The 24643-nt window shown below is 36.9% G+C and overlaps 1 protein-coding gene across 1 annotated transcript in view; it reads right to left on the bottom strand.

Annotated features, from left to right (window-relative positions):
- The window catches only part of LOC121295178 (protein diaphanous homolog 2-like), a 385994-nt gene that overhangs the window by 119909 nt on the left and 241442 nt on the right, over positions 1–24643 (bottom strand). The window contains 3 exon segments of the mRNA XM_041219584.1: positions 3523–3652; positions 17626–17865; positions 23298–23399. Coding sequence (XP_041075518.1) covers positions 3523–3652; positions 17626–17865; positions 23298–23399 — 472 coding nt within the window.

The following is a 24643-nucleotide window of genomic DNA, read 5'->3' as shown; positions in this document are numbered from 1 at the left end:
GCCCCTGCTTAGATACAGCAGCACCAGAACAGCAAGATGTCTTTGTAGATTACTTTGTCTGTGGGCTGCTTTGCAGAACCGCTGGAAAATACCTATTGGCGATTCATCAAAATTCTTCAATAAGGGTTGCCAGGTGGTGTCATCAATGACCATATAAAAACAGTAGTCTATAAACACACATCATATAAGGTGGCAACTTAGCTCTCAGTGGATATTAGTCATCACAGCAGCCCATACACAATCTGTTTCTGTAATTCAGAAAGTAAGTTAATTTATTTTCACCTGCTCTATTTTTTTTCCTATAGACCATGACCATTGTCTTATTTTCCATTGTTTTTTTGTTTTTTTGTTTTTTTTAACATTCGATTTAAAAAAATGTGTAACTAAGGTGGGGAAGTGAAGGACATTAAGTAGGCTATAGTGACCTCTTAGCAGTAGACGGCATTGTGAATGAACCCACCAGTTAAAATATAAATAAATAAATACATCAAAGCAATAAAACAAATTAAAGAAAATGACAAGTGTGGTGTACTGCATGTAGCCCCAGGTCAGGTCAAAGAGGTTTTTTCAAGGAAGAAGCTCAAGCAATCTCACATGGTCTCTTACCAATTTACCTCACAGGAAACCAACAGTGTGAAAGATCTGAAGGCAGTATTACATTATTAAATCAGCAAGCAGCTGTTAAACATTGTTGTAACAGACTCTTTTATCTGGAATCAAGCTGTAACCTGGCTTCCAGGCTTTTCCTTCTATTGCCACATGTTTTGTGCAAGTGTTTTTGTTTTTTTTTGTTTGTTTTTTTCAAAACAGCCTTGATTATATCAACTCCATTGAGGCTGACAGATTTGACATGAATTTATTTATTTATTTTTTCTTACAAGACCTTTAGAAAACTGACAAACACAACAGAATAAAACATGAGTTTTATTTTTTGTAAGGTGCATATGTGCATATGGGGGAGAGTGTGGGGGTACGAGCGAGTATCCTTGTGGGCCGCTGTCTCCATTTGCTGCTGAACTTCATTTCCAAATCGAGCCTTAGAGGTCACAATCTAAAATCACCTGATAGACAGATGCATCATTCTAAGGTTGTTTTTCTGTACTGAGGTTTTATTTTAAGATCAATGAATTGTCATGTTAATGTATATTTAATCCATGGCCTAGGGCTTTTGGACAACATTGTAATTGCTTTCCATTTACTGCATGGATTGTTTAAGTTTACACATCTTAGTCATTTAGCTAAAGGCCTCTGTTGACTAATGTGGACCCTTGTTTTGTAAACTCGCCTGAAGTGAATACTGCTGATAGCTATTGATGCAGATACTGTACAGTATTAATAGACAGTAGCTGATGAGCAACTAGCATGAACACACCAGTTGACAACTGTTTTAGATTTTGAGATGGCTCCATGACAGGAATTAGGATTAATAATTTATCAGTTAATTAGGAATTAATACATGATTTTTAATTTGATTTGAAGTCATTTTTAACACAGCAGAATGGAGACATCATTAGAGGAGAACTAGGCCAGGGCACTGGGGTGTCTGATGTTCTGTAAAATGGGAAGATAGGATGCCTGTTTTAAACATCGTAAACAGCACCTCGATGCTATAGCAAACACATTTAGGTTAGTTCATGTTCCCATAGTTTACTATCTACTGAATTAAACAGCTTACACATAGGAGCACATCATGGTAATTCTACACTTGGAATTTTGGATCGTCAGTTGTGCTGCCTCATGGAGCTCTGTAATTAAACAAACTGCATTCCTAAATAGGGGTACACACATTGCTCCCCAAAGCACCATTATACCTCTTCTTTTGTCCATTAAAATCATACAATACATTATCTCCAAGAATAATGTTTAAGCTGAAGGCAGTGCAAGATGTATACAAAATGCCAGGATTAACAGTGGATTCCTGGTCATTAACAAGTTTTATTCCATCGGATGCAACAGTTTTAATTAAAGTTCCCTAACCCTGGTTGGTCTAATCCCCTGAGCGGACCTATAAAACACTAGAGGATTTAAATCAAACTGTAAAAATCCTCAAAGCAGCAAGTTTAAGTGCTAGCCACAGGAGAAAACCAATAAAGGATTAATCAAACGTGTCTTGTAAACCAGGAAGGATTCCAGATGGAGGAATACAAAATAAAAAAGCAAAAGGCAAAAATCTCAAGGTCAGTGTGTGCAACATTGCTGGGCTAAATGCTGGATTAAAAAGCACACCTCTGACCCTCAGTATTTATTTATATGGATGTTGCGAAATCAATGACCAAAGATAATCTTTTAGGAAGCTAGCTTAAAAAAAATAAGCCCCTAAAAACCCAATCAGATGTCAAATAAATCACAGGGTCCTGATACCTCTTACTTTATCACTATTTAATTTTTAACGCAGTTTTATTTTTAATAAGAGGTACACTTATTATTACTATTATTTATCTTAATATTAACACAGCAAGAAAACAATAACACAGTATGGACGTGTCAGCTCACAGCTACTTTCATTTACACTCAACAACTTTTTCTTAGTGCTTGCCACTGATGGTGTTAATCAGCATATACACCATGTTAATTCCCCAAAAATAATAGCATGCGCCGAAAGAAAGCTCAAATAAATACATGACTTGTCTTAATGAGTGGCTCAAGTAGAAATGCTTATAGAAATGAGGATCCAAGGTATCAAGGTGTCTATGAGAGTTTGGCTCAATGAAGATGTAATGGGGAAGTTGTTAAGAACATAAGAAAGGTTACAACATGAGAGGCCATTAAGCCTGTTTGGTTGTTAGTAGTTTATTAATCCCAGAATCTCATCAAGCAGCTTCTTGAAGGATCCCAGGGTATCAGCTTCAACAACATTACTGGGGAGTTGGTTTCAGATGCCCACAATTCTCTGTGTAAAAAAATGCCTCATATTTTCCGTTCTGAATGCCCCTTTATCTAATCTCCTTTTGTGACCCCTGGTCCTTGTTTCTTTTTTTCAGGTCAAAAAAGTCCCCTGGGTCGACATTTTGAATGCTTGAATCAGATTGCTGCTTAGTCTTCGCTGTTCAAGACTGAATAGATTCAATTCTTTTAGCCTGTCTGCAGCAGTGAGAGTTTTACTGTTCATGTCAGGCATGGGTTAGAACAATAAAAGGACAAACAATTGCAGTAGAGGAACATAAAGCTCCCGAAACACGCACAAGCCATATCAGATTCCAGTGTGCGCTGGACAGCCAAACATTAAAGCTTCATAGCTGTAGATCTATGCAAAGAAACTAGCTAACCAAGTACAGTGGCTGCATATAACATAGATACAGGCTTAAGAGTGGGCTGTATAACTAATACTAGACAGAACATATAGACTACAGGGAGAACCCAAAAAATCCAAGCTAAATAAAATACCTTGGATCTGCTTCGTGTGTGATTGTGTTGACATTTTAATAACAACAGCAACCCAACTTCACCGGTTTACCACACAGATTACAACTGGGTGGCTTACTAAATGACTCCGCCTCAAAACTAAGTATATTCTCCATTTACCTTTACTGGCACTCTCCACGTGTGTCAGCTCATCAGTAAACTTCAGAATGTCTGAATGTTTCTTCTCGCACATATCAGCCAGAAAGTGCAGCAGGGTCGTCTTTTGGTCAGCAGACTTGGTGTCTCGAAGCTGCAAACAAAAACAAAAAAAAAAAGAATCAAACAAACGTGGTGATGCAGCTCTATTTATAACAAACTTTGCATTGAATGGCAAAACCATTTTGAATCACTGAGACGGCTTTGAGTTTCCTAGGGATACACTCAAACACATTTATCAATACAAACTTATACAGTCAAGTATGTGCTTGACTGTAAAGGGGCATACAAGCAGGTTACTATAGCTACTGAAGAAAATGTATTTTGGATGCTGTGCCACAGTATCCGGACCAGCTTGAAAAGAATAACATTTGTAATGTTCAAAATGTATGACTATGTTGCTGAACAGATATAACAAGAGCAACAGACAGACAGACATTGATTGTATAACCAACATGATGTATGGCTAGATCCCTTGGAGGTCTTACACCTTTTGTAAAGCATTTGTTCTTGAGCATGAATATTTCCACAGATTGATTTAACAATTGAACAATATCCTGCTTACTTACTGTACTGCAGCATTGGCTACTGACTAGTCGTATGGCATATTAAACACGGCACATGGTTTTTGACCTGTCCTACTGTATTGTGGCATTGCACATACAGTGCAGTAAACATGAATGATAGATTCATGGAATACACATCAACAACAAGTCACGCTGCTCAAGATATTAAGAAATAAATCACTTGCAGGCACTGTAAGGTATTTTCAATGACAGTTTGGAAAACACAAGGGACTTTATTTTTAAGGGTGAATGAATCCAGCATTGGATTTATGTCAAACACGGATAATAATTTATAACAGCAGTTCAAACATTTCTCTGGGGGGATGGGTATATTTTATGTAAACATTTGTGTTTTTTAATAACTGTAATTTGTTAGCTTTTCACCTGGAATTTCACTAAAGGTGATATTGGTGTCTGAGCAATAACGCAGCTAATGCCTTCATAAGTAGCAATCAAGGGGCGGGTCGTTTGTTTCTTTTCTGAGAATGCAATACTGTATGCCCCCTTTTGGCTCATGTTTGTTTGCTAAACACCCCCCAGCTTGTTTTAAACGTTGTTTTTAACAGAGCACATCCCAACACGAGAATGAAGCCTGCCCCTTTGCAGCACGAAAATGAATATGTGGCTTGAAGGGAGTTACTGTATACAAAGCAATAAGGTGTTTTACCGAGTTTAGATAAACATTTATCAGCAGGAAGCACAATATTAACAATTAACTGTCAGGGATCTGGAGAAACTGGGAAAAATGTCAAGGAATTAGATTTCCATCACAATTACTCCACGTGAATAAAATACACATTGTTGTTTTTTTTTTTTTTTTTATATATATTGAGACAAGCAGCCTTTATGAAACAAAATGTCTTTATATTCCACGCTGTCAAGCCTACTGGGTCTATATGTTCAACAGAGTTTTATGAGATCATTGTTATTATCCCTACTATTATGCTTCACAACCAAAATGAACACTGTAATCACTTTTATTATCAAAACAAATGCTATTAATGTCATTCTTTCACATTAAAACACATTAGACTCTCCTGCAACACGGACCATGTGAAAGATGAATCATACACTCAGTTGTCTTGCACAATAACAATATTAACAATTTATTGCAGCTCTTTTTCACAAGCAGCAGTAAAGGGAGAAAACATCCTGAAGTGTTGACCTGGTGAGCAGACAAGCATTGCTACTGAAGCCATGCTCATCCTTACCATTACCACAAAAAAAACCAAAAAGTTATTCCTGACAATTACAGAAGCAGTGCTGCAAAGAAATAGACAGAGCCTAAGGGGGAAACAGAGATTCCCCTTGTAAATCGTTTAATCCATGCTGGATCTCATTCTGGCCTTCCATTAGTCAGAAATGTAAGGAGTCTTTTGATTTCATCTGAACTTTCAATGAGCCTAAATATGCAACCATCACCATCATATTGTAAATAGAGTGAAAGCTACCTGTATCTGACATACAGCATGTACAATATGTATGTATACTGCCCTTTTATTTTTTAGATTTGTCTTAAAGGTAAATTTACATATGATGCATACTTGAACCCAAAAGCTTGTTTCCACTTGAGAGGGAAATGCTACCCAGATCGGAGTGAACAGGACAGCAGGAGTAAGGGAGTTCTATAACAGCTCCAGGGTTGTATTAAGAAGGGCAGTGGGGCTGAGTAACTATCTCTCCCACTCCAACTAAAAGAGATTGACTGCTGTCAAGTCTTAACTTCAGAGTGACTGGTTTGTGAAATAGGAACACTTCCACATCCCTTAGCTCAATTGCACAGTACACTGCACATCCTCTGAATGTTGACAGCAAGTGATGTGACCAATACATACAGCAATCTTGTTTTTAACCTGGTTGCAGGTACAATGATTGCACATATCCTGCTTGCAAGATTGTAACCCTACATTGCAAAGTTTTTTTTTTTATGTTGAATCTAGAGCTGTTCAACATGAAGAAATACTGTAACAGGAAAACACTGAATACATGACTGTGTGTATATGGAACCCAAAGAAAAACACATACTGTATAAATTTGCTTAGGAACTGCCTCCAAACAGAATAAATGTATAAAGAAAGGAAGCATAAAATAAATACATTTTGTATTTGAACTAGATCATTAGTTAGCCTAAACATGAAAGTCAGTCACCTAAGCCTAAATTAATCCAGTGCTCAATTGTACTTTCTCTAAGAGATAGTTACATCAATGCAGATTCTGATGGTATAAGATGGAAAGAAACAGAATAATAACTAATTTACAGTAAAATACATGGTTAAACAGGCCTTGCTGATTCTAAAATAATCTTGCTGACATAACTAATATACCAGTAGCATGCAAACTGTTAACTTGTTTGCATAATTTTGAAACACAGCTCCAATTAGAGTCTGATTGCTCTAGCAAGACAGCTACAAAGCAGAGTTTGATTAAGTGGTGTGTACAAAAGGTGCTACCCTATTACCTTGTTCTTAAGATGACTGCATACCCTTTAACTCCCAAACACTGAAGTGCAGCTTTAATGCTTTCACTTTTCAAATGAAAAAAAAACAGAGAAGTTATAATATATTGTTATTCTACTTGTAATAATCATTAGAGCAACATGTAATTATGCTTAAAGATTAATAACCACATGCATATTAATGTGTTTCTGTAGCATAACTAATAACGTTATGAAATGGTTCACTAACGGATTGGGTCCTTATTAATCCAACACCTGTAGCTGTTTCATCTGTGATCTGTGACAATGCACCAAGCCACATTTCTAGGGACCCTTTTCCCACCCCAACCCCAATGACTGACAGCTAACCCCCTCCCATTGAGAGCTGTGTCACACAGTGCTGTCTTTGTCAATCTGTTATAATGATGTATGATTACCTTATATTATACAGAAGGTGAGGGAACCATTTATCATTATGAAATATAAACAATGGAGGTGTATCTATCAAAGCACATGGGAGCAATTAATTACCAATTCAACGGGTCTCATGATCAATAAAGCTTTTAGCCTCAACATTCCTTTGTACCTTAGTCAAGGGGAAGAGACAGAAAAGGGGATTGTTCTCAGGTAGAATGAATTGCTGTTAAAAAAATAATTAAATCCAAACTAGGAATGTGTAAATTGATTACTCCATTAAGGAAGCCCATGCAGCAGCTGCTTTCTTCCAAAGAATGTTTATCTTCATCTGTTTTGTTACACTGCAAGCTTTAAATGAGACCATCAGAACTTATATTACATACCTAGCTTTAACCCACCAAGAAAACCTCACTGCCATTAGGACAAAATGCTCCAGCAAACTCATAAACCAATGAAATCCTATTCATTAGAAGATAGGATATACAGTACAGTGCATATATATAATATATATATATATATATATATATATATATATATATATATATATATATATATATATATATATACATTTTTAGATTGTAGAACTATTTAGGACTGTCTTTATTTGTACATCTTTCAGGAACATATACCATTAGGTGAGCGTCCTAGGGGACAAAAGGTAAGGGGAATTGCATCTGTTAAAATAGTTTGAAAACCTGAAGTAAAATTAAAAAAAAATAATAATTGAAAACACAATCTGCCTGTATAATTGACATGGATAGAGATTAAAATAACATGGCAGTCAAACAGTTCATGTTTACCGGACCTATAATGGAACATTCATGATAGAATACAAGGGTTTTCCAAATACGAAGGCATTATCTCAAAGTCTGCTGTTAATATCATTCAGAAATCTCAAAAATCTCCACAACACAGAATGCCAGCTATATTACCTGGTGAAGGGTACTGCCCAGCCAGTTTCAATATCACTGACCCTCTTCTTGTTGGGGTAAAGATATAGTAACATTATTGTGGTGACAGAATTTGTTTGTACAGTTTCCTTACAAAATTACTAATAAACTAATAAATAAATAAATCCGTTTGTGTGGTTCCACCTTAACAAAACAAACAAAAAAAAAGTTGTTTACGGTAACTAGTTTCTGTATATTTCTTAAATGTGTCATTCATAAAACCTGGTAAACACATCCCATGTCTTGATTTTCTGAGTAAAAATACATAAACAGAAAGCGGGTACACATCTTAGAATATCTGAAGAAAAAAATATGTAAAATGTCCTTTTATAAGGTAAACGTGGATGTTTTTGTAGCAGTCTGGAATTACCATACCTGCAGTGATACCAAAAGACATGTCAAAAAGTCACTTAAAAATCCTTGGAATGGTTCCTAAAGGTTTTACATTCCACTTCAAGTATTAGGTGGCAGTGCTCCAAGGTGGCACTACCCTCATTTGAATTCTCATACTGATTAAATGAATTCTGATTCTGTCAGTCCCCTGACAAGCAGGATCCCCTATTACTCAGGATGTAATCAGTTCTCAGCTCAGCAGCACCTGCAAATTATCATCTGCTCTGAAACAACTATTGTTTCCTTCTTTATCTCAAAAGTACATCCACAGAACAGTTAATATGGAAGCAATCATGAACGCTCTAGTGCATATTTCAAAACAAGCAGCGCTGCTTGCCAGTCTCGACACTGCACACGAATCCTAATGTTATTCTCTTTATTTAAACAAAATTGAGTTGTGCACTTGCTCTGCCATGGGGTGTTTACAAAGCATTGCTTTCCTTGATAACATGCAGCACAGTAATAGAACAGGCGTAAAGACATTGTATTTTAAAGTCTTTGTGATTACCATAAAGACATTAGGTCTGTAGTGACTACCTAGGCAGGCTTAGTGCATGCCTGCCTTCTCCAATTTTAAAAGTTGAAATTCACCAAAAAAGGGGCTCCGCAGGTCTTCATCTCAGCAGTACAAAAATATTCATTCTATAAAGCTATTCCGCGGAATTCTGTTTTAGATATATTTAATAGAAGTGTGCAGCGCACTCATCACTAAGTGTTGGGAAAGTGTCGCAGAGGAGAGATGAGGCAAACATACTTTCCTTTATAACCTCCCTGTGGGTCTCTCTCCAAGACCTGCAAATTGGCACAAGCAAGACTCCAACTGCCTTTCTGTGACTTGCCCTGTGCTCCAAGGGGGGGGTGGTTTTACTAAGTGAGCAGCCTGGGGCACTGGTAAAACTTCTCGTAATCCTAGCACATGCAATGATAATTCCATTGTCACAGTCGATTATAAACACCAGCTTATTGATCAGATATGTCCAGTGACATGCAGTTGTCATCTAAGCAAATTAAATACAACACAGAATGCAATTTGTCCACTTTAGAAAAATCAGGGGAACAAGACCAATCTCCAAGATGGCTTGCAAACAGCCACACTGGACAAAAGACTAAGCAGATTGTTTAAGTCAAAACTGCAGGTGGTCACAAGTTTAAGTGGCAACAAAAGCTCACTTCCACGTAGCCCAGATGGACTGGTAAAGGTTAACTAGTATTCTGCTCAAGCTGCTGACTACTATGCATTTTAGGAGCTGAATAAAACAAATGGCTCTTCTCTGATAACCCTCGAGGATGTGCACAGCGCACCAAAGCTTTAAACAATGAAACATGTAATATATGTAAATAGTCTCGTAAAAAAAGTTATTAGAAGAAAAAAAAAAAAACGTACTGTGGTGTGAAATGGGGTATCTATGTACTGCATGCCAAAATCAAAAAACCTTGTTCTATATTCCTTCCCTACTGTGATCACTATGATATTGGAGATGCATGCTGTGAGATCATTAGTGCAATTCAACACTCTATGCAGAATACAGCCAATAAAATCAACAGATCTGTGTTATTATTATTATTTTTTTTTTATTTTTTTTTTTTAATTGGACAGGGGACAATTAAAGTTTGTGATTGCATTCAGGGATAAACATTTATTCTCTTGCCTTTATCTATTTTCAATCATGAAGGAATATCTCAATTCTGTTTGCAATTTTATCTTATTCTCTCTTTGTTTTAATTTATGATTGTCGATGCCTAACTTTAAATTAGTTTATGTGGAACTGTTATAAAAAAAAAAAAAACACAAAACACACCAAAAAAATGATCTACAGCTTCAGCTACAATATAAAGTGCCATAGATCATACTGCAAGTAACAAACACCGCTGACAACTTAACCAAGCTGAATACTGGTTTCACGTTATACATCTATTTCTGATGTGTGAAAATTAAAGGGACAGTATATCTACTAATTACTGAAAAAGGCACAGCCTGTCGTAAACTTCTTGGTCCATTCACAAACAACAGCTTCATACAGTATGTAGAAAGGAGTTGCAGGGTTTATGTATTTTATTTTGTTTTGATCAAAGTCCATATACACAGTCCATATACCTTATCTGAAAAAGCTGTGGTCCTTTACTGATTTTATTTTCTAAATACCTTTTTGCAAGGTGGAAAAGTCTTAAAGTCTGAAAAAAAAAAAAAAAGCATATTGCCATCGTGTATGCATTAGGAGTTTGAGCAAATGACGTTTGTTTTTAGTAATTGTTGCAGATTAGATAACACAGTAAATGAAATATGTAATAAGCTGTACATTTTATTAAGTACCAGTAATGCTACAAATAGCTCTGGGTGCATACCAACACACACACACACACCACCATGCCTTACATTTAATTTCTAACTCATACAAACCCACACTTCTGTAAGACATGATTAAAACTCTTTATCAAAGCATGCCAGACACCATCTATTTAGGGTGCTTTAGAAAAACAACTGCACAGTCAAGATCTCATCAGCAGGCTTGACTCGAATCTCATACCAACCCCAAAGGCAGTCAGATTACATGATGTTCCCCTTCCAATTCAGTGCAGACAGAAGTCTGGGGAATGTTTTGAGATCATCGGATCATCTGTTATGAGGTAAAGTGCCATTTCAGACTGACCAGACCAGAGGTTCCAGCTAGAGAACACTGCTTCAGACCACGTAGTGACCTCAGGTAAGAGCTACAGTAGTTTATTGAGAAGCGCTGCACAGTCAGCAGTACCTAACAGAAGGGCTGTCACTTTGCTTCTCACAATGAAGTGCACGGCATTGCATCCCATTTGTCATTGACAAGTCCAGTAGAATCCTTTTTGGGCACTGTACTGCATGTCACTGGATTTTCAAATCTTCCATTTCAAATTTCTTCAAGTCAATGAGCTTACGAAGTGCTTATGTTTTAGATCAATGACAAAAAAGCATGATTTATATCAAAATACAGAGAGGGATGGAAAACTTGCACACCCTGCAGTAGAAATGTTAAATTCAATAAGGGATAAGGAAACTAATATGAGAAGATGGAGGGCTAACAAAAAAAGAAAAGTATAACCTGTTAGAAAATAAAGATTGGGTTTAATCTCTGTTTTAAGAAATAGAACTCTGATTGAGTTAATTACCATCTGGTGGTTGATTACGTTGTGAAACTGAGACTTACTGACTACTGTACAGATTTTAATTTTAAATAAGTCATAAGCAAAAAACAAAGAGGTGATCATGGCTTTCACTAATCTTGTGCATTTTCTATGCTTTGAAAAAAGTTTGTTTGGATGGAATCATATCCTGTCCACTGCACAAATATAGTCTGGGCTCAAAGTATTAGTTCATAGTTTGTTGCTTTACATTCAGGTTCACTTTAGGGCTGCCTATGTTTTTTTTTTTTAATTATTTTATTATTCTGTAAAGGCACCACCTGAAACCTTTGAGAAGCTTCCCCCTTTGAAATCGTTAAATCTCAGTAACAAAAAACAGAGAGTGTCTCTCATGCAGGTTTGACAATAGCAAAGCAATTAGCCTCGGGCAATGCCTTGGACCGCTGTTATCTTCTGATAGCTCTGATTAGATTCCCTTTAAATGACCACTTTCCTGACCACTAGAGCCGAGTTGAGCAGCAATGAGGGTCCACTGCTAGGGGCGTTAAGTTGGTTGAAACTGTCACACTCAAAAAGAAACAACACTTTGTGAGCTGTTTGTAAAGCCAGGTTCAAGAAGCGTTAGCTTAGGTCACTCCTCAAGTTTAAAACATCCATTTCCGTCAAGGTATATCAAGGTATCAATAGCAGAAATAGGGCCTCAAGACCTACTGTAGATTCACAGAACATACAACACAACAAATGCATAATATTGTAGTATCCTTCAGTCAGTCTATAAGGTATAGCTTTCAAAGGTCAGAACAAATTATCTGGCTGTGGACAAGCTACAGTGACATGCTACTGTAGTACTGCATTTAAGTTAATCAAGCCCAGTCTATAGCTATATATCTAATCTGTGAAAAAACAGATGGCTTTATCAGTGATGGAAATAAGACTCATATTGTATAGCAGTTTTGCCCATTCCATGTTTTACTATCAGCTTGATTAGTCACAGTGTAAACAGTAGGTAACAAGCTCATGTGGGTTCCATTAAACTCATAGTATAGTCTATTAAATCAGCTTAAACTGTGATTCTTTAAATCACTAAATAAGACCTTCCCTGGCATTTTGCATATTTTTGCAGGCATAAATACACCAAAAAGACTCATAAGCAATGTTAGATGATTGATTTGCAAGACCTTGCAAATGTCACAAATTATTTTTTTTTTTTCAGTAGCTGTATTTAGTTTTATTTTTCTATAGATCAATCAAATCAAAGTTAACTATCACAAAAATATGTTTGAGTTTTTGTTTTTATTTCTAATAAGTTTTATTCTGCCCCTAAATACACACAGCCAGAAAGTTTCTTTACTTAGACATTTAACACTTTGTAATGTTTTAGTTATATGCAATATATTGTGTGCACGTCTGCAATCTATTATTTGTTAAGCTTGTCCCAAATGGTTCAGACGAAACTTTTGTTGTAATGAACATATCTAATTTAAAACCACCTTCTCTGAGCTTTGAAAACCATTGTTATTAAGAAAAAGGATTTTTCCCACAAGGTTATTTTCATTTTATTTGAAGTTGGTAAAGTCTTTGTGTGGATTCCTCAGAGTCCACTTTTCCTGAAACATGTCAGATGTATGCTACAGAAGTAACTTTTTTTCTTCACTTCTATGACAGAAAGCCAAGCGTCCAAAACATTTGGGCTGGATTTTCTTCGTTCAAAAAGATTAAAGTTAACTGGATCTTAAAAGAACTGCATGCCCTTTATTTCCTGAGCTGGTGATGGTCAGAATACAGCAACAATAACTACTAAGGAGAATCTATGTTTGAATTCAGCACAGATCAGAGAGACCAAAAGTCAATTTCTTTGTAAATGTTTCCTACAGGACACAAAAACAAAGTTGTACAGAACCTTTTTTTTTTTTTTTTTTTTTTTTTTTTGAAATACAAGCTAAACTCCTGGAAAAATTGCCGAACCATCTGACGGTGTGTTAATCTGAAGCCTTTTCTAAATATTATCTCACCTTGCATTGGTAAAGTGCTTTAAAATAGAAACAATATGATAATAATAATAATAATAAAAATATAATAATAATAAATATAATAATAATAATAATAGCAGCATAGTTAGATTCTACTGAAGTCAGGCCATTTCAATTTGAATTTTTTTGGTTTTAATATATATAGATACAACAGTAGTAATCAGAAATGAGGTAAGAAAAAAGGTGTAGGGGCAAACTTAGGGAAGAAGGCTGAAAAAAAATGTTACTAGAGGTTATTGATCACCATGGCTTTTATTTTGCTTGCCTCAATTATGCATCCACTGATTGATTATTCACCCTGGTAACCTAGTTGGAGCCTCATGTATATACTGCACCTTAACTTAAATGCCTCCTCGTATGGTTGTATTATTATAATGTTTACTCTGTACCTTTTAAAAATGAAAACCAGAAAATGATTGTGAAAATAAAGCATGTGACACTGTCTTAAATGAAAATAAACGTTATTTTCAAAGAACTACTACTGGATAAGAGGGGCGATCAACTTGTGCAGCATTTTAAAAGTGATCTGGCTATCTGTATCAGGCTGTTGATGAACCAAAATCTAGATAAAGAGATGCACCCAATTTAACAATCAGCTCTGAAAAAACATAACTGCTTTCAATTCTGCCTTTAATAAAAACTCTGGCGGACACAGCAGCCGGCAATTGTGTTAAAATGGGAAGAAGTAAAAATGTCATCATCTGGAAATTAGGCAGGATATAAATCGCTTTACCTACATTTACTTTGGGCCCGGACCAAAACAGGAGGAGGTTAGGTCATGCTCACACATATTGTTTGGATGGGAGAATGAAGGGAAATTAATAATTGGTTTGAGTTGCACTGAACACTGCAACAGCAAAGCAGAAGATTCTGAAGCTTTAATTATGTCAGTGCTCTCTAAAAATAAAAAAAACAGAAAGCAAATCTAATAAATAGATAATTAGTTTTACATTTAAGTCATTATGCAGTTTAAGCAGTTTTGTACCTACAGTACCTCAGCATTCTGATGGTTCTAAATAATGTAAGTGCACTGCGTTTCAACCAGCACGACACACTACAGAATTCCACATTATCCAGAATTTGATTACACAGGAAAAAAATTAAAATAATTAAATACTTTTTGGCATGCTATAAGCATACGTTTGTGTGTTTTTTTCTTTTCACTAAGTTTGTTCACACCCCCCAAAAATTAAAACATTTAATTAACTACTGTGTTTATCTATTTAAGGCAGTGGTTGTCAAACAGGAACCCAAGGGGATCCCCAGAAAATTCTGAAAACTTGCACTGCAGTGGTGAGAGACAGGACCCACGATACTTGGACAATATACATTAAACATTTATTATCACTGGACTTGCAATAATTTCTACTTTCAAAAGTAAAACTACTAGAACAAAAAAGTCAATTATTTGGCAAATGTTTTTAAAGTATGTATCAATGTCTTATTGTTAGACACTGATATTGTCCAGTCAAAACATTCAAGAAAGGAGTTTAAAGATGTTATCAGATGCACACATCATCTAAACTGGAACCTTTTTTTTTTTCCTCCAACGCATGTAGTTAATGAATCCTCAGCGACAAATGGAGTAAACCCCTGCCCAGAATCTGGTCTACTTGAGCTCAAATGACCAATTGAGTGCGTCGTAGCTTTGAATAAACTACTTTCAAAAGTAACAATTGTCTTTCTTTAATGAATGAGTGATGCTAATTAAGTTGCAGAATAACACTCACTTAATCAACTTAACTGAATTATATTATAGTGAACTGGACAACATTAAATCCTATGGAATTAGCAGGAGCGATGTATGCAGGACTAAAGGTACAGTACATTCCTTGCACTAAATAAGAAATACAGTATCTAACACGCACGTCAGTAGGTCTCACATTGATTACAGGTACACAGTGCAGTTACCTATTATTCGGTCATGTGGCAGTCGTGTCTATCAGAAGGGGCACGGAGCTACCCTCTTTTCTTGTCAGAGTAATTGAAGCATCTACCCTTCTCTGTAGAGATCTCTCACATTTCCAGCTTACACAGCAATCCTGACTGTGAACCCTGTGTCTCACCAGAGCCCTCTGACGTTGTCTAAATTAAGTGTTCATGCTTTTTATATGTGCTGCGTGGGTCAGCTCTGCCGCAAGGATTGCACAACATAAAAGGCTTTGTTTCCCGATTAAGATCAGTTATCTTCGACTTGTAACCCTTGGACATAAATTAGTTATAGTCTCTGCACTGCTGTTTTAAAATCTAACACACAAAAGTCTCATGTGTGTTTCTGGGGATATTAAAAATGTCATGATTTGAAGATAAGAAGCACAAGCAATGTGAAAATAAAAACAACCATAGCAAAAAGCAAGATATATTCTACATATAAAGCTGTGACATAGAAATATATTATGATTGACGGCTAGCGACAGCCATGATAAGAACTACTGATTTGGGACTGTATTATAATCACTCATTGTTGATCCACATTATATTGTCATGTTATTTATTTTGCTTGAGCCTGCCACTCATCTTCTATCATGAATTATTCCATAATTAATTAAATTCAGGAGTTTATGAGTTCCTTATATTCGTGATCTGTCTGCCCACAAAGTTAACTGGGTCCCAATCAATGGAAACAAACAGGACTGATTTTACATCGCTTTCATGTCGGTCCTAGTGGCAGTTTCATTCTGCGTTTCATGAATATCTTATAAAGTCAAACCGACTCATGAGTTAAAGCTTTGTGAATATATAAAACTTGGCTGTATACAGCTTGTGACACTGAAGTGATAGTGATAATAAGAAAAAAAGAAAAAAGTTCACTTAAAAAAAAAAAAATTTAAAAAAATGACTATAAAACATCTTGGCAGCAATGTGTGACAATTCATCCTTGTAACTGCCTGTTGGGTGCCTTTGTTCGCTATCTTGTTAAAGTGAAGATGACTGCAATTTGTGTCACTGAGTGTAATTACTGCTGAGCTTGTTGACACAAAATATGCAAATAAATAAGTACATTGATAGGCAGGTTAGGTTCTAACCCGATAATCCACAGTCCCAATGCAGAACCATTGTTGGTCAAGCTCAGTCCTGTTTGGTGATCCTCCTGAAATGAAACCGCCACTTTAACATTTCAATAACTGCAAAAGGCAGCAGCTATGTGTTTTCCCCATTCCTGTCACTGTGACACCTGTTTAGCCCAGGCAGATTTGGGGATTTTAATCATAAAACTGTTGTGCACAAATAACCTGGGGGTACTCTCTGCTCAGCTGGGTTGTTATGACAGTTGCTAGGTTTGGGCCTCTAAACAGGACCAAATGGTTGACTTCACATACCCATTTGGAGACCTCCAGAAATGCAAATGCATTACAGAGCGACCATGTGTTGCATACAGACGTGCATTTGTAGACAGATTCAGTTTAACTATCATTAGAAATTACTGATAAAGAGTAAGGGTCACGTGATACAAAGAAAGGTGGGGAGAAATGAAAGGATCCTCACGTTACAACTTCAAACTTCTGGGAGTTAAGGAAGTCCTGATAGACACTGCAATGTCAGACTTGGGTGAAAGGGCTTTGGGAAAGAGTAGGTCCACAAGGCATACTGTAGCAACAACAAACTGCACACTTTGACAACCACAGGCTCTGAATTAATCATTTTTTATATCTAATGGACACTGGTAATAGCTGTTCAAACCTCCTAATAAACACAGGCTGCTAGAAACAAGAGATGTCAACAGCACAAGGCACTAACTCATTATGGAAAACCTAACTTTATGCCACTGATAGTCTTGTACAATCAATTACAGCATACCTATACATCTTTATAAGTGGTTCTGCAGAGAAAACATTTATGATCTCTTTTTATTACATGGGCTCCTGACTCAGAAGAGAAGGTGCCATGTTTTATTACTAGGGTCTGATGAATCCCCTCAAAAAACCTCAACCCACGAGCAGATATTAAATTGTTGTTTTATCTAAAGCTTGATAACTTGCAGCACACAAAGCATCTCTTTCTAAATACATTCTGGAAATTACTGACCTTGCTTTAATCCTAAACAATCTGAACAATGAGTTGAATTGCATCAAATAAAACACAGCATTCATTCATGAAACATGTGAACTAGGAACAACCTCACTTCATTTCCATCATTTGCTCCTCAGTGTGCTTGGGCCTACCTTGCAGAGGAAGCTAATGTTGAAGCCAAATGTTTGTGCATTGCGGGAGCCAGAGTTCATGAAGTTCCCCACCAACAGCACCAGCTCCAGCAGCCTCGTGAAGTTCTCGCTCTTCTTGACCTCCTCGCACGCGAAGGTCACGTTCATGATGTCAGGCCGGATGTTGCTGAACTGCTCCTCGAACGTCAGCTTGAACTGGATCCCGTTGAGCCGGGGCCGCAGCAGCTTCACCGAGCTCATCTGCAGACAGAACAACAAAGAAAGCGCTTCAGCACCCAGAGACTGTGATCTTCTTCAGTGATGTCAAGGCAGCATCAGCAAACAAAGGGTATTTATATATAATAATAATAAAATAAAAGTCAAAGACTAAGCGAGAGAATAAGATGCCGTCTCTCAAATGGGTGTTAGACATTAAATGACTAAGACGAGAAATGAAACTGTGGGGAAAATAGAAATGTAAAGGAAATCAATAACTATTACTGTATGTATGCAACTTGAAGAATAAAAAATGACAATGTATCCCAAGTAGACGAATAATCATTGCAAATAATTTATATATACACTTTTTTCTTTTAAGTTAGAGGTTTACTCTTTTCTGGCCAGGATTGCTATAACAGCAGTATACTATTGAACCAACAGAAGACTTATTAATATTATTATTTCTTAACAGACCCTTATCAGACAACTTACAGTTCTTACAAGATATCACAACACAAAGTATGAGAACAGAATATCATATTAGAGATACAAGCAGTTATAAAGTGCAGTAAAATCAACAGAAAATAAGATCGAATTCAAAATAACAGTAAAATAAAGACTACAATAAGTATTTACATTTAATTCGACTACAAGCAGTTACACTTACAGTAAAAATGTTTGCTTGTAAGAGTAAATTCCATTAAGAGCACGTAGTAAGTATGATAAATGGATAAGAACGATTTAAAATAAAAGCAATTACAAAAATGTGAATATGGATATCTATAAGAGTAAAATCAAGTGCAAGATACAGGAAATAGTTATAATTAAGAGCAGTAGTAGAATACGGCAAACTAAAGAGCAGTTCAATGGAACAAAGCAGGATCAGTTTCCTCAAACGGTCAACATATGATGTTCTCCTATCACCACAAAAACCTAAACCTCTGGGTAGGTGAGGATCCCTCATGTCCTTTGTATTCATCACCTGCAACATTAAGGCACATTTTGACAGGATGTAAGGTGGGTCTTAGCCAATAATGGTTTACTTGGCACCATGACCAGGTGCTGTGATCTTTGGCCTTAGCACTGGAAGACAAGAGTAACATGACCAATAAGTTGCCATCAGTTCCATCAAAACATTATACAAAACAGACAACATTCCTCCACCCAGGAGAGCAACCGCCAAGAAAAGGTGTAAAACTAATCCTTGCCCAGGACAACTGAAAGCTGCCAGAGACTGGAAAATGCTGGCACGTGTTGGATAACAGCTTATTTTCCACCTGAGATTGCCACCATTAACCTTCAACCAGATATTGTCTTGTGGTCTGGATCAGCATGCCTTGTAGTGTCTGGGTTTACAATCAGAGACGTCAGATTTAGTGGCCAAGAGTTGCGTCGCACAGTGAAGAACTTATCTGAAGCAGCAGAGAGAAGCAGCAACTGGCTGTGGTTGAGACTGAAAGATTCTGGTTGGGGATCTCAAGCACAATAGAAGGAAACAAACGTTGATGTACATGTAAGTAAGCTGGGTGGAGTTGAGTGGGGGATCGTGGGCTAGTCGACAAAACACCGCGGATGGAAGGTGCCCACTTGAAGACCCCAGAGATGTACCCTACTTAACTCAATCCAGACGGTCAACCGGTGACTTTCTGGTTACAAGCCCTGGACTATAACCACTGGACCACACTGCCACCTCATCTTGGTGGATGAGGAGGGAGAGAGGGTGGTGGATTCAAGAGGAATATTGATAGTGAGATCAGTGGTGGGATAAAAGAGGGGGGAAAGAAAATAAGGTCTGATTTTGAGAGGTTGAGTTTAAGATGATGCGATTGCATCCAAGAGGAGATGGTTGAGAGACACTTAGAGGAGATGAAAGGACCAGTCTTGGGTGACACCTGTCAAAAGACAGCAAGAAGCAGACGGTGAGCGATGCCACGATACGTGGTACATGTGACCAGAGAGGTAGGAGGAGAACAAGGCAAGAGCAGTGCCAGAGAGCCCCAGATCAGCGAGGGAGGACAGGAGAATAAAGTGGTCAACTGTGTCAAAGGCAGCAGAGAGTTAGAGGAGAATTAGGACAAGGTAGAGGGAGGTGGCACAGGCCAAGAGTAGAGTTAGTGATGGTTCAGTGGAGGTGCGCCAGGAAAAAACCGGATGGGAGGGTGTCAACCAGAGAATGTTTTGACAGGAAAGCAGAGAGGTGGTGATGTACTGCTCGCTCGAGGGTATTGGAGAGGAAAGGGAGAAGGAAGACAGGACGGCAGTTTTGGAGGGATGACAGATCAAGAAAAGGGAAACAACCAGAGAGGAAAGAAGTATTGAGAAGAGAGGAAATGAAAGGGAGTACAGCAGGGGCAACAGCCTGGAAAAGGTGAGTGGAGAGGGGGTCCAGAACGCACGTGGTTTGGCTCCCTGGAGCAGGGAGCAAAGATCAGAGTCAGAATACTTGGGATTTGCAATACTGCTGTAGTTGCCCTATATTAAAATGTTTGGATTGTCTGTCCTAGAAAAATTCTCTAAATATGCCTAAACTGTCCATACTAGCATGGGAATCAAAATGGAAAGTCTACAAATAAAACACTTTTAATATCGAGAAACTGCTGCCCTCAATCCTGTGTCATTGTGGCTAGCTTGAAGGATATGGATAAAAGAAAATTAAATTTTATTACCTCAACCAGTTTAGTGATAAAAATCAAATAAAAAAGAACCAGAAAAAAACACTATTACAGGCCCTTCCCTTGTCAGGTGTAATGCACAGAGAATTTCAGTTCTGTTGTACAGCTTGTCGAATAATCCATCTCTCAGAGACTACACTGGGACACTTGCCATGATATTACATTATATAAGAGATTTATTCTTGTTATGAGCTTGTTGTCTATCAAAATAGCACTGTGTGCCTTTCATTTCTTTATTTGATCAGCAGTATATTAAAAAAGGGGGTCTGCTTATGACAGCCTTTGTGGAAAGTTGCTACATGTGGCTTATTTCCCCAGTGGGAATGTACGTGGTTCTGTTTATGTGGTGACTTTACGACTGGCTGAATATTGTCCTGGTTAAAACGTGTTTGTATCACAGCTAATGGTCATTACACAAAAGCAAGAGGATCTGGCTATCAATAAATTAATAAAGATAATAAAGCAAAGGCTTGGGGAAAAAAAAAAAAAACAAACTACCTTTTAATTACTTTGTGAGGGCTTGTATTCTAAATTCAGCTCTAAAAGGCTTTTACAAACAAATACTCGCTCCTGTAATTAAAACCAACAGTGGTTCAGAGCAACCTTGTAACAACAGGCTTTTTAAAAGGAAACCTGTTTTGTTATACTATATATATATACACACACACACACACACTATATAACGAAGTGTCAGGACCTCATAAAACTCAATGAGCACCTCAGAAATTAATATTTCTCTCTCCACAACTGTATTAAGCTGCTCAGAAGAAACAACCTAAAAGATCCACTCTACCCTCTTTCCATTCTTTGTACTTTCTTCTGATACTTTCTTCTCCTCTGTTTTTTTTTTTTTTTTAATCCTGACATCACACCCACTTACTCTTTGCTCAATCACTTAAAAACAGGCTTTAAGCTCATAAACGCTTTCTAGCGAAATTGTGGCCATCTTTCCATATTCTGACTCTAATAAAATATCTGAGTTGGCTTTATATTAATACATCATTTGCTATGAAACGTAGTACGTAACGTAGTATATAAACTTAGTCACTGATACTGTGTGAAAGGAGTTATAAAACCTCTAAACTATACAATTAACAAATATCAGAGGTACTCTTTGTCGACCGGGAATTGAAAGATCTTATGCTAATACATTTATTTTAATTCTGACACAATATTTTAATGCTTATGATACAATCGGCAGCCAGAGCTACATTTCAAGATAAACTGACTTGGCTGATACATGATGAGCTAAAAAGAAACCGATACATTATTACAGGTCAATCTCCAAAGCCTTTGTTGTTTTATGTTTGCTTCATAGTCACAATGCACTTTGTGTACCTTATAACCAATATATATAAAAAAAAAAAGAAGAATGAAGCAACGAAAGGAAAGGACAAAAAAACAATGAATTGCAAAACCTGTGTGCGTATAGTTTGGTACACCTCTGTTTTACATTTAAATGACCAATAATAGTCCACAGTCCCAGCAGGGCTGCTAAGTAGCTACATTCATTTTCTGACAAACTGGCAGCACAGCCAGAAGAGAATACAAAACGCTAAGAGAATGCGCAATGTTTGAATTTATATGCAGATTATAGTCAAGAGGGGCTGCTGTATTTATTGTTGATAATGTTTATTTATTTTTTTGTTAGCAGCATTTTACTGTATTATATTTAAACAACTGCAATAACTCTGCCTAGGTACCATGTGCATGCTACACTTGAATTTGTTTTTTTTCTGTTCAAACAACAGTACTGAGTGCTGTAATGTCTCATTTCAAAACAGCTACCCAAATCCAGTCGATGATTACAACACCTTTTCATAAGTTATTCTCTTACATAAATTCATTTGGAGCACCGGATAACTCTGTTGTATTAAACTCCAAACCCCCTAATGATGCTCTGCATGAAAATCAGATTCTGCTTCTTTATTATTTATCAAAATCGTTGTTGCTGTCAGTCACAACAAGGCTACCAGGTTTGACTTGTCATAAAAAATGCCCTTTTTATTCTTGGCCTTTTAATTATACATCACTACGACGTTTTATATATTGAATAGCGCTGATACTGCAGAAGGCCCTCAGGCAGTATTTTTTTCTTAATGGTTCTGCTATTCATTTCCAGATTTTCTCCAATCTTTAATAAAGATTTAAAGAAACAGATTGTATTTGTATGCAGCATTGAAAATTATACAGTCACAGCACAGAGGGAGAGGGCAAAAAATCAAGACAGCTGAAACGCCTCTTCCTTTCTCTTTCAGTGGCAGTTGACAATCTCCCAGAGACTAGGGAGTGGAGTACTGCATTGCACTGTAATGTACTGTACTACACTGCACTGCATTCTACTGTACTATACTGCATAGCATTGTACTGTATTCTAGTGTACTGCATAGCATTGTACTGTATAACATTGTACTGTACTATGCTACATAGCATTGTATTAGACTATACTGCATAGCACTGTACTGTACTGTATTGCATAGCATTGTACTGTACTATACTATACTGCATAGCATTGTACTGTATTATATTGCACAGCGTTGTACTGTACTATACTGCACAGCGTTGTACTGTATTATACTGTACTGCATAGCATCGTACTATACTGTATTGCATAGCATTGTACTGTACTATACTACACTGCATAGCATTGTACTGTATTATATTGCACAGCGCTGTACTGTACTATACTGCATAGCATTGTACTGTATTATACTGTACTGCATAGCATGGTACTATACTGTATTGCATAGCATTGTACTGTACTATACTGTATTGAATAGCATTGTACTGCACTATACTCACCACGATGCCAAACTGCTCTGATTCACACAGCTCCTCGTACTCGTCCTTCAGCTCCGCTAAAGCAGTCAGCTCCTTTTGTTCCGGCAGGTTCTTTATCAGGTTCTGAAAAATAAATAAATATATATTAGGGCTGCTCTGATTAATAAGACCAATTAATCAACTACGTCGTTGAACGCAGATTATTTTTTTTTTTTAAATGTAATCGTGCAGTTCTATTTTTGTACATAAAATAAAATCAACCAATAAGATTGGATTTTCTCCGCAGCCGTCCAATCATAAGGTTTAACCAATGTGAGAGTCAAAGGTCTGCCCCTTGTTCTACAGGTGTCCAATCATGAGGAGGCAGGGGCGGGACATAATTGGGAGTTTAACCAACGGGAATTCCAAACGGCTTAATCTCTTCAGGGCATCTGGTTCTACTAGATTCAGAACTACAAGAAGGAAGCCAAGTATGTAGTTATGCAAACAACCGATGATCTGTGAAAATGTGTTACATTTACTAAAATAAAAATAATAAAAATGCTTTTAAGAAGACCAAATTCCCATTGGCTTATTATTTATTTATTTATAGATTCTATTGACTTTTTTAGTATTACTGTGTAGAACAGCCACTATAATATCATAACCTTTATTTAAAATGTGCACAGATAATGCTCATAAATTAACCGATCAAAAATTTCAAATCAATTGACCTCAGTTGGGTTATTTGTGTGGGAGTCTGAAGAGGAACAGGCAGTGTATTGTGAGTTGAAAACAAAGAACAAATAACGTTTTTTTGTGATTACCGGTAAATGGACTAGCCATCTGGTTATAGTTAGACCTCTACAAAAGTACAGTTAGTACTCCAAAGGGAGTTTTTTGTTTTATTTCTGTTTTTTGAAGAAAATAAATATACAGGCACCGTTCTGTTTTCATTTCAAAAGTTGCTGGAGTGCTTTATTTCTCACGTACAACGGGGTTGGTGAAACCATCCACATTTTGACCACTTTTTTTAACTTTTAAATTGCACACTGTTCCCTTAAGATGGCTTCCCATGTACCCGCATGGACCTCTCAGAATTATATTTCCCATCATCCTCCTGCTCATTGGTAATTCCATCTCAGTTACATGTGAGCAGGAGGATGATGGGAAATGTAGTTCTGAGAGGTCCATGTAGGTACATGGGAAGCCATTTTGAGGCAGGGAATGCAATTTAAAAGTTTAAAAAAGTGGTCAAATGTAAACAAAAAAATAATTAAAACAGCACACACAGAAACATTTAAGACAATAAAGGGTCCTTATGTACCCTTTAAGTCGCTGTTCTTCACTTCTAGTTGATTGTGGATAGAGCCAAAGTGTATATAAGT

Source organism: Polyodon spathula, chromosome 20 (assembly GCF_017654505.1).
Source record: "Polyodon spathula isolate WHYD16114869_AA chromosome 20, ASM1765450v1, whole genome shotgun sequence".
Taxonomy (NCBI): domain Eukaryota; kingdom Metazoa; phylum Chordata; class Actinopteri; order Acipenseriformes; family Polyodontidae; genus Polyodon; species Polyodon spathula.
The sequence above is the reverse complement of the archived record's forward strand: the minus strand, read 5'-3'. Positions and strand labels throughout refer to the sequence as shown.